At 52.1% G+C, this 12,542-nt stretch overlaps 1 protein-coding gene across 1 annotated transcript in view; it reads right to left on the reverse strand.

Moving 5' to 3' along the window:
- MYO15A (myosin XVA) overlaps positions 1 to 12,542 on the reverse strand; it is a gene marked incomplete at its 5' end in the record, with an annotated part of 100,506 nt that overhangs the window by 56,830 nt on the left and 31,134 nt on the right. Inside the window, 10 exons of the mRNA XM_029058290.1 lie at positions 1,080 to 1,210; positions 1,853 to 1,934; positions 2,179 to 2,232; positions 4,455 to 4,539; positions 5,791 to 5,966; positions 6,091 to 6,208; positions 6,838 to 6,962; positions 8,220 to 8,265; positions 10,066 to 10,214; positions 11,967 to 12,044. Coding sequence (XP_028914123.1) covers positions 1,080 to 1,210; positions 1,853 to 1,934; positions 2,179 to 2,232; positions 4,455 to 4,539; positions 5,791 to 5,966; positions 6,091 to 6,208; positions 6,838 to 6,962; positions 8,220 to 8,265; positions 10,066 to 10,214; positions 11,967 to 12,044 — 1,044 coding nt within the window. The remainder of the gene's footprint in view (positions 1 to 1,079; positions 1,211 to 1,852; positions 1,935 to 2,178; positions 2,233 to 4,454; positions 4,540 to 5,790; positions 5,967 to 6,090; positions 6,209 to 6,837; positions 6,963 to 8,219; positions 8,266 to 10,065; positions 10,215 to 11,966; positions 12,045 to 12,542) is intronic.

A 12,542-nucleotide genomic window follows, 5' to 3' on the forward strand; every position in this document is an offset into this window, starting at 1 on the left:
TCAAATTCAGCAGAAAGGGCAGCCTTTCCCCACTGCCTCCACGGGCCACATGAAGGTCCCCAGGCTGGCAGTGGAAGAGCTTCAGTTCAAGGCTCTCCCAAATGGCCCACCGTCTCCATCTCCTGGAACTGAGAGGCTGGGTGGAGGGCCCTGGCTGCTCTAAATCTCTGCTTCCCAGAAAGGAGGCTGGCCAGGAGTCCCCTAGGAACCACTATCAGCAGCAGACTGAAAGCCATTTCTCCTTGGGACACCCAACAACCCAGCCCACACACTTCGTTAGAGAAGCAGCGTGGCTCAGTGGAAAGAGCATGGGCTTTGGAGTCAGAGGTCATGGGTTCAAATCCCGGCTCGGCCATTTGTCAGCTGTGTGACTTTGGGCAAGTCACTTAACTTCTCTGTGCCTCAGTTCCCTCATCTCTAAAATGGGATTAAGACTATGAGCCCCACGTGGGACATCCTGATTCCCCTGTGTCTACCCCAGCGCTTAGAACAGTGCTCGGCACATAGTAAGCGCTTAACAAATACCAACATTATTATTATTATTATTATTCGTTCCTCTGATGCTAACCTTCTCACTGTACCACTAGCTTGTCTATCTCGCCGCCGACCTCTCGCCCACATCCTACCTCTGGCCTGGAACACCCTCCCCTCCTCATATCAGACAGATGATTGCTCTCCCCCACTTCAAAGCCTTATTGAAGGCATATTTCCTCCAAAAAGGCTTTCCTGATTAAGCTCTCCTCTCCTTTTCACCTACTCCTTTCTACGTCGCCCTGAACTGCTCCCTTCATTCATCCTCCCTCCCATCCTCAGATGGGACTGCGGCTTATTTATTTATATTAATGCCTTTCTCCCCTCCTCTAGACTGTGAGCTCATTGCGGGCCGGGACTGTGTCTGTTTGTTGTTGTACCATACTCTCCCAAGCGCTTAGTACAGTGCTTTGCACAGAGTAAGAGCTCAATAAATACAGTTGAATGAATGGATGAATGAAAGGGCACTGGCAAGGAAGGAGGGGGCCACAGGCATCGTAGTGGATTCCTCTGTTTGAGCCCATTCCCTGGAAGTCCAGTTTCCTTACCTTGAAATGAGCCCGCACAAATTCCACCATGGGGTAGTTGTTGATGTCCAAGGGCAGTGCAATTTGGGTGTCGGCCTGCAGCTTGGGGACTTGGATGGGCACCACACGGTCAGTGTTGGCATGCTTGAATACTGCAAGGTAGGAAAAGGGGGAACGGGGTTGGGCAGAATGGGCATGGGGAGAGATGGCAGGAACACAAGGGAGGGGCGGGAAGGACTGTGCTCCGCCCACCCTTCTAGATCTAGCGTTCTCTGCTCTCGATAGTCCAGCCGGAGCCCATCCGGTCTTCAGCAATACAACCAGGTCACCTCCCTTGGGCCTTGGCGTGCTCCCATCCCCAGAGGCCAATCTTCCATGCTCTGACTGCCAGCTGCCAGCTCACAACTCCAGTCTTGGTCAAAGGCCTGAGCTGGCATCTCAGAGTATCCATTCTACGGGGGCAAGGGCTATGCATTTTACTTCTGAATGTATCCCAAACATCTAGTTAAGAGAGCTCTGCCCTCTGAAGAAACTCAGTAAAAGTTCCTGTTTGATGATGATGGTGATGATGAAAATGATGATAATGATGACATTCCCTGGCACCTGGATTTGTTCCAGGCACCGGTACCGCTCTGCTCTCTGCTGCCGCCCTGCTCTCCGTTTCCCAAGACTTCCTGTCTCAGTCCTTACCACCCACCTGGTTGGATCAAGAGAAATATCTCCATTTCACTAGATCCCCCAGTGTCTCCTTGGCCTGTGTCTGGGCTGACTCATGCTGGGAAGCTGGCACCCACCTGCTGCCACCTGCAAGAGGCCTGCCAGCTCTGCGGGTACCTCCAGGTGTGCCACCTTCACCACTTCCCTCTTGGTCAGCTCCTGGGGGCACAGCCATCAGGTGTCTTCTTCTCTTGATGCCGGGACCCCGGGGAGGGGGAAGATCTGATTTGGGGACTTGGGATGCTTGGGAGCAAGTGAGAAGGGTAGACTAGAAAGCCCGACGCCTGAGGGATGCTCCTGGTGCCTCCCAATCCCATAGGGTTGATCCCCTAGTTCCATCCAGATGGGGAGGAGCCCTGGGCCTCTCTTGCCCCGGCCTGCACCACTCACTGCGTCTAATTACCTGCTCCACTCTCACTCTCTCCTCCTCGGCCAGTCTTCGTGCCTCTGCCTTCATCTGAAACACACACAGTGGACAGAGTCATTGCCAAGGTGGGGAGCGCAGGGGGCTGGGCAGTGTGCCACCCAGAGGGCAAGGGGCTCAGCCAGCTCAGAGAGGTCAGAGGTCGGACCGGAGGTCAGAGAGAGTTCATCCAGCCCCTATAAAGGGAGAGAACCCCCTCAACCCAAAGAGGCAGTGGCTGGGCCAGAGAGGAATTCCACTTGCCTTACCCAATAGATCACCCGCCCTTCCTCACGGTATCCATGGAAGCCTGGCGCCCTCCAGACATTCCAGAATCAATTAATGTTGGTATTTGTTAAGCGCTTACTATGTGCCGAGCACTGTTCTAAGCGCTGGGGTAGACACAGGGGAATCAGGTTGTCCCACATGGGGTTCACAGTCTTAATCCCCATTTTACAGATGAGGTAACTGAGGTACAGAGAAGTTAAGCGACTTGCCCACAGTCACACAGCTGACAAGTGGCAGAGCTGGGATTCAAACTCATGACCTCTGACCCCAAAGCCCGTGCTCTTTCCACTGAGCCACGCTGCTTCTCATTAACCATCTTTACTGATAGCTCACTCTGTGCAGAGCACTGTAATAAGTGCTTGGGAAAATACAATAGAGTTGGTAGACATGTTCCCTGCCCAAAGTGAGCAGAAGAGAGCCAAACTGGTTTCCACCAGCTTCTGACTGCTCTCTCTAACCCAGAGCTAAGTCCCCTCTGTCACCTCCACCTCGACTAGTCCCTCAAGCAAGTGAGAAGCAATAGGGGGAGTAAAGGAGTCTCTGCATTTATCAAGCCCCTACAGTCCGCAGAGCACTGTACTAACTTTACTAGTGTGCACTAGAACATACGTGATCCCTGCCCTCAGATTCAGGTCTGTGAAATAAATCCAAGCTGGGTTAGATACAAGATAATCATATTGGACACAGTCCCTGTGCCGCAGTCTAAAGGGGAAGGAGAAGGGGTATTTTATTCCTGTTTTATAGATGAGGAAACTGAGGTACAGGGAGTTGCCCAAGGTCATCCAGCAGGCAAATAACAAAGCTGGGGTTAGAACCCAAGTCACCTGACTCCCAGGCTTAGGATCTTTCCATTAGACCACACTGCTTCACTAGGATGGCAGGAGAGTAAGTTTATGTGAATCATTAAAGGAAAGCTGCTATGTGCTCACCTACATAATAGGCTTTTTTGCTTGCCTGTTTGTTTTTTAATGGTATTTGTTGAGCACTTACTATGTGTCAAACACTGTTCTAAATGCTGGGTAGATACAAGATAATAAGGTTGGACACTGTCCCTGTCCCGCATGGGACTCACAGTCTAAGTAGAAGGGAGAACAGGAGAAGTGGGGCACTGAGAAGTGAAGTGACTTGCCCCAGGTCACACAGCAAGACATTGGCAGAGCTGGGATTAGAACCCAGGTGCTCTGACTCCCAGGCACGTGCTCTTTTCACTAAGCCATGCTTGTAACTCATGTCCAAGAAAGAAAACTGCAGCTGGTGCCACCCCCAAAGTCAATTAATTCAATCATTCAATTGTATTTATTGAACATTTACTGTGTGCTGAGCTGCTTACTAAGCACTTGGAAAAGTGCAATACAAAATAAACATGGCTTAGCCTACCCTGGCAGTCAGAATTGCTGGGAATCCCAGCTTCCGCCCTTATGCTGGTGTTGGGGAAGGGGTCTGGCTTCAAGTGGCTCCGGGCTCAGGCCCTGATTTTCTGCTTCAAGAGACAGCTCACTGAGGATGTCACCTTTTCTAGCCCTCGAGGGGCCTGGGGATGCCCTGGGGGCCACGCCTTCAGCCCACGGGGGAGGGTCCCTCGCCTTCCCCAGGGGAGCTGAGCAAGGGGTAGGGATGGGGGTGTGGAAAATTGATGGAGGCAGCTGGAGTAGTTGGAGAGGAGGGGGAAGAAGAAGAGAAGGGATCACTGGGCAAATCCTTCACTTTAATTCAGCCCAGCCTTGGCCAGGAGCACCCACTGGGCTTGAACCAATGGGCTGGTCGGGGCCAGTTCTGGACAACCCCCGGCTCCCAGGGGCCGCTTGCTTTTGTGGGACACAGAGCCCAGGGCTGACGAGGAGAGCGGCTAGTGGATGTGGAAGAGCTTCCAACCTTCCAGCCCCATTGCCTCTCCTCCCTCTGGGCTCTCCCAGCTTTCAGAGCCAGTTCGAGCGGGGACCCAGGCGCCCCTGGTTTCAGGGGCAGGCTCAAGCGGGCTCTGCGCTTACCTTGAGGTACCGCCGGCGGTTCACGTACATGTGAACCAAGGATCTGAACTTGATCAAGCTCCTCTTCATCTTCTGGAACCTCTGCCTGCAGGGAAGAGGAAGGCAAGGATAAGGGGAGGCGGGAGGCAGGATGGCCTCCAGGCACGGGTCCCGAAGACGCAAGTCAGGCCACGGCCTAGAGGAAGGGTTAGGCTTAGGTCTAGGGAGATTGCCAACACTGGGCCTAGTTTCCACCCACTCAATTCAGGCCTGTTGCTTGGCACCACTGGTTGCCCCCTCACCAGTCAGGAGGAGTGGATATAATTCTACTGAGCTTCCAGAAGAGGATGCCAGTTAGTCTAGGGCAGCTAAACCCTCCCACCACCTCCTGCCCCTGGGTATAGACAGCCATCCACCCACCCTTGGAGAAGCACTGGGCCTCACCCAACTAGTGACCATCCGAGAGCCAGCTCCCTTCTCAGGAAAGGGAACGTGGGAAGGGGAACTTGGAGAAGGAAGCCTGGGTAGAAAAGTCTGAGGAGGGGAGTTTGGGGAGGGGAGTCAGGAGTTGGGGGAACCTAGGTTAGGGAGCCTGGGGAGGAGAGTCTGGGGGGAAGAGACTGAAGAGTGAAGCACAGGGAGGAGAATCTGAGCAGGGAAGCCTGGGGAGGGGAGTCTAGGGAGGAGAGCTCGAGGAAGAAAGCCTGGAGAGGGGAGCCTAGGCAGGGAAACTTGGGAGGGGAGCCCAGGGAGGATAGCCTGGACAGGGAATCCTGGAGAGGGAAGCCTAGGGAGAGGAGCATCTGGGTCAGGAAGCCTGGGTCAGGGAGCCTAGATAGGGAAGCATGGGGAGGAAAGCTTGGGCAGAGGAGCCCGGAGAGGAAAACCTGGGGAAAGGAGTCTAGGGAGGGAAGCATATGGATGGGGAAGCCTGGGTGGGGGAGCTTGGGGAGGAGAGCCTGGAGAGGGGATTCCAGGGAGGAGAAACAGGGCAGGGGGGCCCGGGTGGGGGAGCTTGGGGAGGAGAGCCTGGAGAGGGGATCCCAAGGAGAAGAAACAGGGCAGGGGGGCCCAGAGAGGGGAGCCTAGGGAGGTAAATTTGGGGAGAGGAGGCCGGGAAGGGGAGTGTCTGGGATGGGGAAGTCTGGGTGGGAGAACTTGGGAAGGAGAGCCTGGAGAGGAGAGCCAGGCAGGGGAGTCTGGAGAGGGGAGGGAAACTCGGGGATGGGAATCTGGAGAGGGAAACTTGGGGAGGGGAGCCTAGGGAGGGGAGCAGACCCCGGGGAAGGGAGCCTGGGTTGGGGAGTCCAGAGAGGGGTGCATGGAGAGGGGAGTCCAGCACTGCAGCGGAGGTGACCTGGCCAGGTATCCCCGTGACCGTGTCTGGATCAGGACGATCTTGCGGCGCAGGGAGCGGAAGCGCTTCTTGATGAAGAAGCCACGCAGGCAGCGCTGCAGAGTGACGGCCGCCAGGTGCAGAACCCGGGCCCGCATGCTCTCCAGCAGCTGGTGCAGGTGCTCCTTCATGAAGAGCTGCAAGAGTGGAGAGGTGAGCACTGATTCAGCTGCCCCCAGCTCTCTCACCTTGCTTTCTTGGAGCTGTGGGCCTCCCCGGCCCTTTCCCCACCATCATTGGAGCCGGGGGTCCCGGGCTTACCTTGCTGACGCCAATACAGTACATGAGGTGGGTGACTGTGCACAACTTGTTCAGTACCGATACACACACATCCCCGTTGGCTGGGACATCGTATTTGAGGGACACCAGACAGCGGTACCTGGCCAGGGGTAGAGGAGAATGGCATCAGGCTGTGGCCTGGGGACTCTGGTCATCAGAATAAATGCTTAGTAATAATAACAACTGTGGTATTTAAGCACTTACTATGCGCCAGGCACTGTACTAAGTGTTGGAGCGGATACAAACAAATTGGGTTGGACACAGTCCCTGTCCCACATGGGGCTCACATTCTCAATCCTCATTTTACAGATGAGGTAATTGAGGCACGGAGAAGTGACGTGACTTGTCCAAAGTCACACAGCAGACAAGTGGCAGAGCCGGGATTAGAACCCATGACTTTCTGACTCCCAGGCCCATGCTGGAGCCACTGCACATTGGTACAGTGCCCTGCACACAGTAAATGCTCAGTATTACGATAGATTAACCGATTGAATCAATCGGCCAACCGTGAGAGAGATGGAGAGGTTCCCAAAGATGCTCAGAAGTCCCGCCCCCGGCAACCTCCGGCTCCAAAATGTTCCAGGGGATACAACAATTAAACAGACATATCCCCTGCCTCCAACAAGCTGTGCTTACCAACTCTGGTATATTGTACTCTCTCGAGCATTTAGTACAATGCTCTACATATAATAAATTACACTCAATAAATATGATTGATGGATTGATTACCTGTCAATGAAAACCTGGAAGGGGATGCGGACTGGAAATCCCTCCTTGCGGATGCGGATGGTCTCCAGGATCCCTGAGTAGCGGAGCTGACAGTTCACCACATCCAATTCAAAGAGCCCCGGCTCCTACACGAGAGAAACTTGGCTTCGCTCCCACACCCATGCTCCCTCCTCCCCTGCTAGAGGGTGAGGTGAAAAAGAGGAAAGGGATTGGAAGAATGTGCAAGAGGGAAAAGGAAACCAAGTGTGAAAGCCAAAAGGAAAGAAGATCATTGGTAAGAGGTTGGAAGTGGACATATATGGAGGAGCACAATAGAAAATTTAATAAGTAATAACTGGGGTGATGGATGGATGGTAGGAGGGATGGGGATCTTGGAAGCAGACACCTACACCCAGCACCTCTTTTTCTCCTCCTCCTCATAATAATAATAATTGTGGTATTTAAGCACTTAGTATGTGCCAGGCACTGTACTAAGCGCTGGGGTAGATACAAGGTAATTGTGTTGGACACAGTTCCTGTCCCACATGAGGTTAGCAGTCTTAATCCCCGTTTTACAAATGAGTTAAGTGAGGCACAGAGAAGTGAAGTGACTTATTCAAGGTCATGCTACTGCAGACAAGTAGACAAGTAGCAGCAACAGGATTAGAACCCAGGTCCCTTTGACTCCAAGGCCTAGATAGGAAGTCCACTAGACCACACTACTTCCCTAATGGGCTTCCTCATGGGCACAGGCATCTGGTTGATTGGCTGGTAAATGAAGAACAGTGATTCCTCACAATTCCTCTATTCCCAGAAAGTTTTCTTGGATTAATCCAGGAACATCTTCTCCATCCTACCTGACCCATCCCCACCGTAACAGTTCACTCTCTCATATTCATCTGTAGCTGCGGTTCTGGTCCAAGTCCAAGTAAACTTTGGCTCTCGATATTTTGTAACTGAGTTTGTCTGTTCTGTCTTTTAACTGGCCTGGAAATTCCACGAGGGCACATCAAATTGAGACCGCCACATGGAATCCCTGCCATGTCCTCCAAAAGGCATGCATCTTGTGGACAGTCAGTAACAGGGTTGATGCTGAAAGTGACGAAGGAGGAGAAGGAATCGGGCGGTTTTCCAAAGCCAAGATCCTTCCTGAATTGGGTGTGGAGACACCTCTCCATTAGTTGGTTTGTAGGCTAGGATATTTGTTTCTTTGACCCCTGACGCATTAGATGTACTCAGAGAACAGGCTAGTGGGGCTCTGCCCGGCCCCCCAGCTGGTGGCACAAAGCCAAGGAGCAGCAGGAGCAGCCACCCATGTCCAGCAGTCTGGCCCTGGCTTTCCAGCTCTCTGGACCAGCTCAACCTTGGGCTCCCTCCCAGCCCAGCCCCAGCTTCCCACTTACCTTCTTGTTGTTGGGCTTTAGGCAGCGTACAAACAATGGGTTGCACCTGAGAGACCCAGGACAAAGGACAGGAGCTGTCAGATCACTTTAAGTTCGCCCGAGAGCAACAGGGGCCTAGACCCAATCTTCGACCCACCTAGACCCTCAGCCCTTAAAAGCTCCCTCGGTGGTTACGGAGGATAGTTCTATTTGCATCCTATGGAGGGCCAAGAAGCTCACTGGACCTCGGGGACCGTGGAGTGTTATCCTGGAGCCCCCTCAGAAGCCCCCTCTGAATTTTGCTTCTGCAAGGACTGGCTCCCCCTCCTGTGTCTTGTTGGGGGGCATTACACCACCTGCTTCCCATTTAACAAATGGGGAAATGGAGGCATGAAAAATTAAACATGCAGGAGTCTAGCTTTTTTATAATAATAATAATGATGATGGTACTTGTTAAGCGCTTACTATGTGCCAAGCACTGTTCTAAGCTCTGGGGTAGATACAAGGTAATCAGGTTGTCCCTTGTGGGGCTCACGGTCTTAATCCCCATTTTCCAGATGAGGCAACTGGGGCACAGAGAAGCTAAGTGACTTACCCAAAGTCACACAGCTGATTAGTGGCGAAGCCGGTATTAGACCCCATGACTTCTGACTCCCAAGCCCGGGCTCTTTCCACTAAGCCATGCTGCTTCTCTTTTTATGCTCATCCCAGCCCAGGCAGAAGGCCAGCACCAGACTGCTGCAGAGGGCATCTGGGCATCTATGGTTGAGTCAGCAAGGGGAGGAGGGAGGAGCACTTTTATCACCCCAGATGTCCCCAACCCCCAGAAGCCATACACCTGTGTCTGGCAGCTCAGAAATTTGCCTGACCTTGTTGCTTCCTCCTTACCAGTAATTTAGTGTCCGTCTCCCCACTAGATTGTAAGTTCCCGGCGGGCGGTGATAATATTTTCTAACTCCATTATACCCTCCCAAGAATTTAGTCTCCCCTCTTGACTGTGAGCTTATTGTGTGCGGGGAATGTGTCTGTTGTAATTCTCCCAAGCGCTTAGTACAGAGCTGTGCACACAGTAAGTGCTCAATAAATACGACTGAATGAATGAATGAATTTAACACAGTGTTCTGCACATGGTAAGCCCTCAATCACTACCACTGACTGATTGATTGATTGATCTTCCGGATAGAGGTAGCCCAAACCTGAGCCGGCCAGTACTGAGGGCCCAGATAAGTTCTCAGCCCTGCACAATCTGGGAAACTAACCCCAACCCTCAATGTCATGTGACATTGGCAGGGATTGGGTCTGGTTATTGTTATATTGTACTCTCCCAAGTGCTAGTACAGTGCTCTGCACACAATAAGTGCTCAATTAATATGATTGAATGACATGGAAGATCCTTTATCAACCCTCATAGGAATCTCTTCCAGGCTTCACTGGAGGCACTGAGCCGTGATGGGGTTATGACAGACAGCTCCCTGCTGGATATGTTTCCATTTCCATGTTTTCCCTCCCCTCTCCCTCAAATGACATCAAGCAGGTCCAGAGCTTTGCACACAGTAAGTGCTCAAAAAATACAAATGAATACAAATACATTGGCTTCCATGCCATGGAATGAATCCACCCTCTCCCAAGATTCCAGAGGCTTTTAGAGTCCTCCACCCTAGCTTTCAGTCTAAGAATGATTGGTATCACCCACGTCCTCAATCTAATTAGCCAACCTGGGCCCCCTACGCTTCTCCCAGGGCCAGTTCAAATACACTGGAAAGATGCTGTCTTTTTCTTTCCCCCAACCCCATTATAGGCTTATTCTCCTTGTGGTGGCCCATCAGGCAGAGCCTGGCCCTCCCCTGTCCACCCCTGCCCCGCCCACCTCTCCATCTTATCCACGAGGTCCAGGAGTGACTGCTGGAACTTGGCTGCCACGGTGGGAGCCTTGTAGAATCTGGTCAGGGTGGTGTTCTTCCCCATCCTCTGGTGGCTAAACAGCTGGGCATGGCTGGAGAACAGGTTGGCCACTGCCTGGGGGAGAGAAAAGGGGTGGGCAGAGAAAGACAGAGAGAGAGAGTGTGAGTGAGAATGAGTGACAGAAAATAAGTGTGAGAGAGAATGAGGGACAGAGTGAGAGTGACAGAGTGTAAGAGTGAGAGATTGACAGTGACAGAGAGAATGAGAGTGGGAGAGAGAGAGTTGGCACCCATTTCCACAGAGGTAGTCAGCAGTTGTAAGTTGCATGTTTGGGGCAAGATGAAATAGTAGGGGCCCAGGGGAGATGGGGTGAAGAGTCCCATAACTTGGAGGCCCCCGGGGAGGTGGAAAAGGTGAACTTGGGTCCTAGAATGCCTGAAGCTTGGAAGGTCAAGGTCCAAAACAAACTAAATAAAGCAGTTTTTCCACTGAAAAAGGCAGTCCTTACATACAGTGGGTGGTAAGCCTACTGAATTTGTTTCCCCAAGAAGTTGTTCAGGTCCCAGATAGCAGGTTTAAGAATTGTTTGGGAAAACTGGGGGACAAGGGAGGTCTTTAACAGGTTACTAGAGGGAATGTTAGGGACATTAGATGTTTCATCCCTAGCTATTAGAATAGCTGTCAAGAAGGGCCACTAACCACTCTGGGATTGCCACTTCTAGAGACAGAATCCTGAGCTGAATAAAGCATTGGTCTCTCCTTGTCACGGCACTGCTCATGCACTTAGAGAGGCAAATACAAGCTAAAGATGAGAATCAGGAGGCCAAGGGCTACGTATAGGAGTACTTATGCTTTTAAGACTCTCTCTTTCTTCATGTATATTTTATATTGACACTCAGGGACTTGGCGATGAAAAGAAACCCTGTCTCACAACTCAGGACCTAAAAGAAATCAGCAAATCTGATGGAAATCATTCAGGGGGCTTAGAAGACATGCAGTACCCTCTGCCTTTTCTTTCTATTCCCTTAAAGTTTCATTTTCAAGGGAATTTGGATCGTATCCTCTTCCTCTGAGGAAACGGGGAGAGAAAGAGAGGACAGTGGCTGAGGAAGGGATCGGTGGACAGGGCGTAAGCAGCATTCCCAAGGTGGGGTGATGGGGGGAGTCAATGCAAATCTTGTGGGCTGAATAGCACTTGGGCGGCTAAATTATTTTGGAAAAGGACATAGAGTACTGAGGTACCCACATATTTTTCTTGTAGTATATGCCAGCCCAATCTTCTCCCGCTTTGAGAGTGAAGACTGTGTCTCCTCAGTTGCTATAAAACTCCTGGAGTGCTACGTACACTGCTTTGCACAAAGTGGGGACCTGGTTGTTATTTGCTGATGGCAATGAGGGTGCTGTGTATGCCGCCCTCGCCCAAGCATCTGACCAGGAAAGGAACGGATTCAGGACTCCAATTCTAGCTCCGCTCCCTCTGTGCTGTTCATCCTTTCCCAGACCATCCATCATAGACTGTCGCCCAGGTGGGTGTCAACTTCCCCTCTGAGGGGGCATTGAGAGCTCACATCTCTTCCCCAGTTTGGCCCGAGAGACCAGCCGGAGGGTCCCTATGAGTAGCACCTACTTGTGCCTCAGGGGGATCCCCAGCCCACCTCTCCCAGGGGCTGTAGCATAAGGGGCCAGGAAGTGGGGGAGGGGGAATGCCCACGGCCCTGTGAAGGATGAATGAGCTGATGAAGCTGCCTGCTGGCTATGGCAGGGCCACACCAGCTGGGAGGGGATTCTGCTTCTCTCCTCCTGGCCTACATGTGGGAGGGGGTGTGAAGGGAGCAGATGGGGAGGTGGGGGAGGAGGGATGCTCACTCTGCTTCTGCTGCTGACAAACAGGTCCAGCACATCCTGGCGCACCTGGTCGTAGTTTTTGTCTAGGAATTTGTGCACCTGAAAGAGAGGTTCTCTGCTGTCTCAGCCCCCTGGGCTCTGGAGACTACTGGGGCCTGGCCACTCCTGACCCACCCCTCAGTCCCAGGGGACCCTTCCTCCCTCCCAGCTCCACAGCACTTATGTACATATCTGTCATTTATTTATATTGTCTGTCTCGCCATTTAGACTGTAAGCTCGTTGTGGGCAGGGAATGTGTCTGTTCTATTGTACTCTCCCAAACGCTTAGTACAGTGCTCTGCACAAAGTAAGCACTTCATAAATATGACTGAATGACTGACGAGAGAACAGGGTTGCTGTTCATCACTTTCAACCATGGCCCCAAGGCTCTTAGCCCATCTGTCCTATGTTTGGTATTCGTGTCTACCTTGCTAGACTGTAATAATAATTGGGGCATTTGTTAAGCACTCACTGTATGTCAACCACTGTTCTAAGCACTGGAGAAGATACCAAATAATCAAGCCTGACAGAATTCCTGTCCCACAAAGTGCTCACAAA

This window comes from Ornithorhynchus anatinus, chromosome 2 (genome assembly GCF_004115215.2).
Source record: "Ornithorhynchus anatinus isolate Pmale09 chromosome 2, mOrnAna1.pri.v4, whole genome shotgun sequence".
Taxonomy (NCBI): domain Eukaryota; kingdom Metazoa; phylum Chordata; class Mammalia; order Monotremata; family Ornithorhynchidae; genus Ornithorhynchus; species Ornithorhynchus anatinus.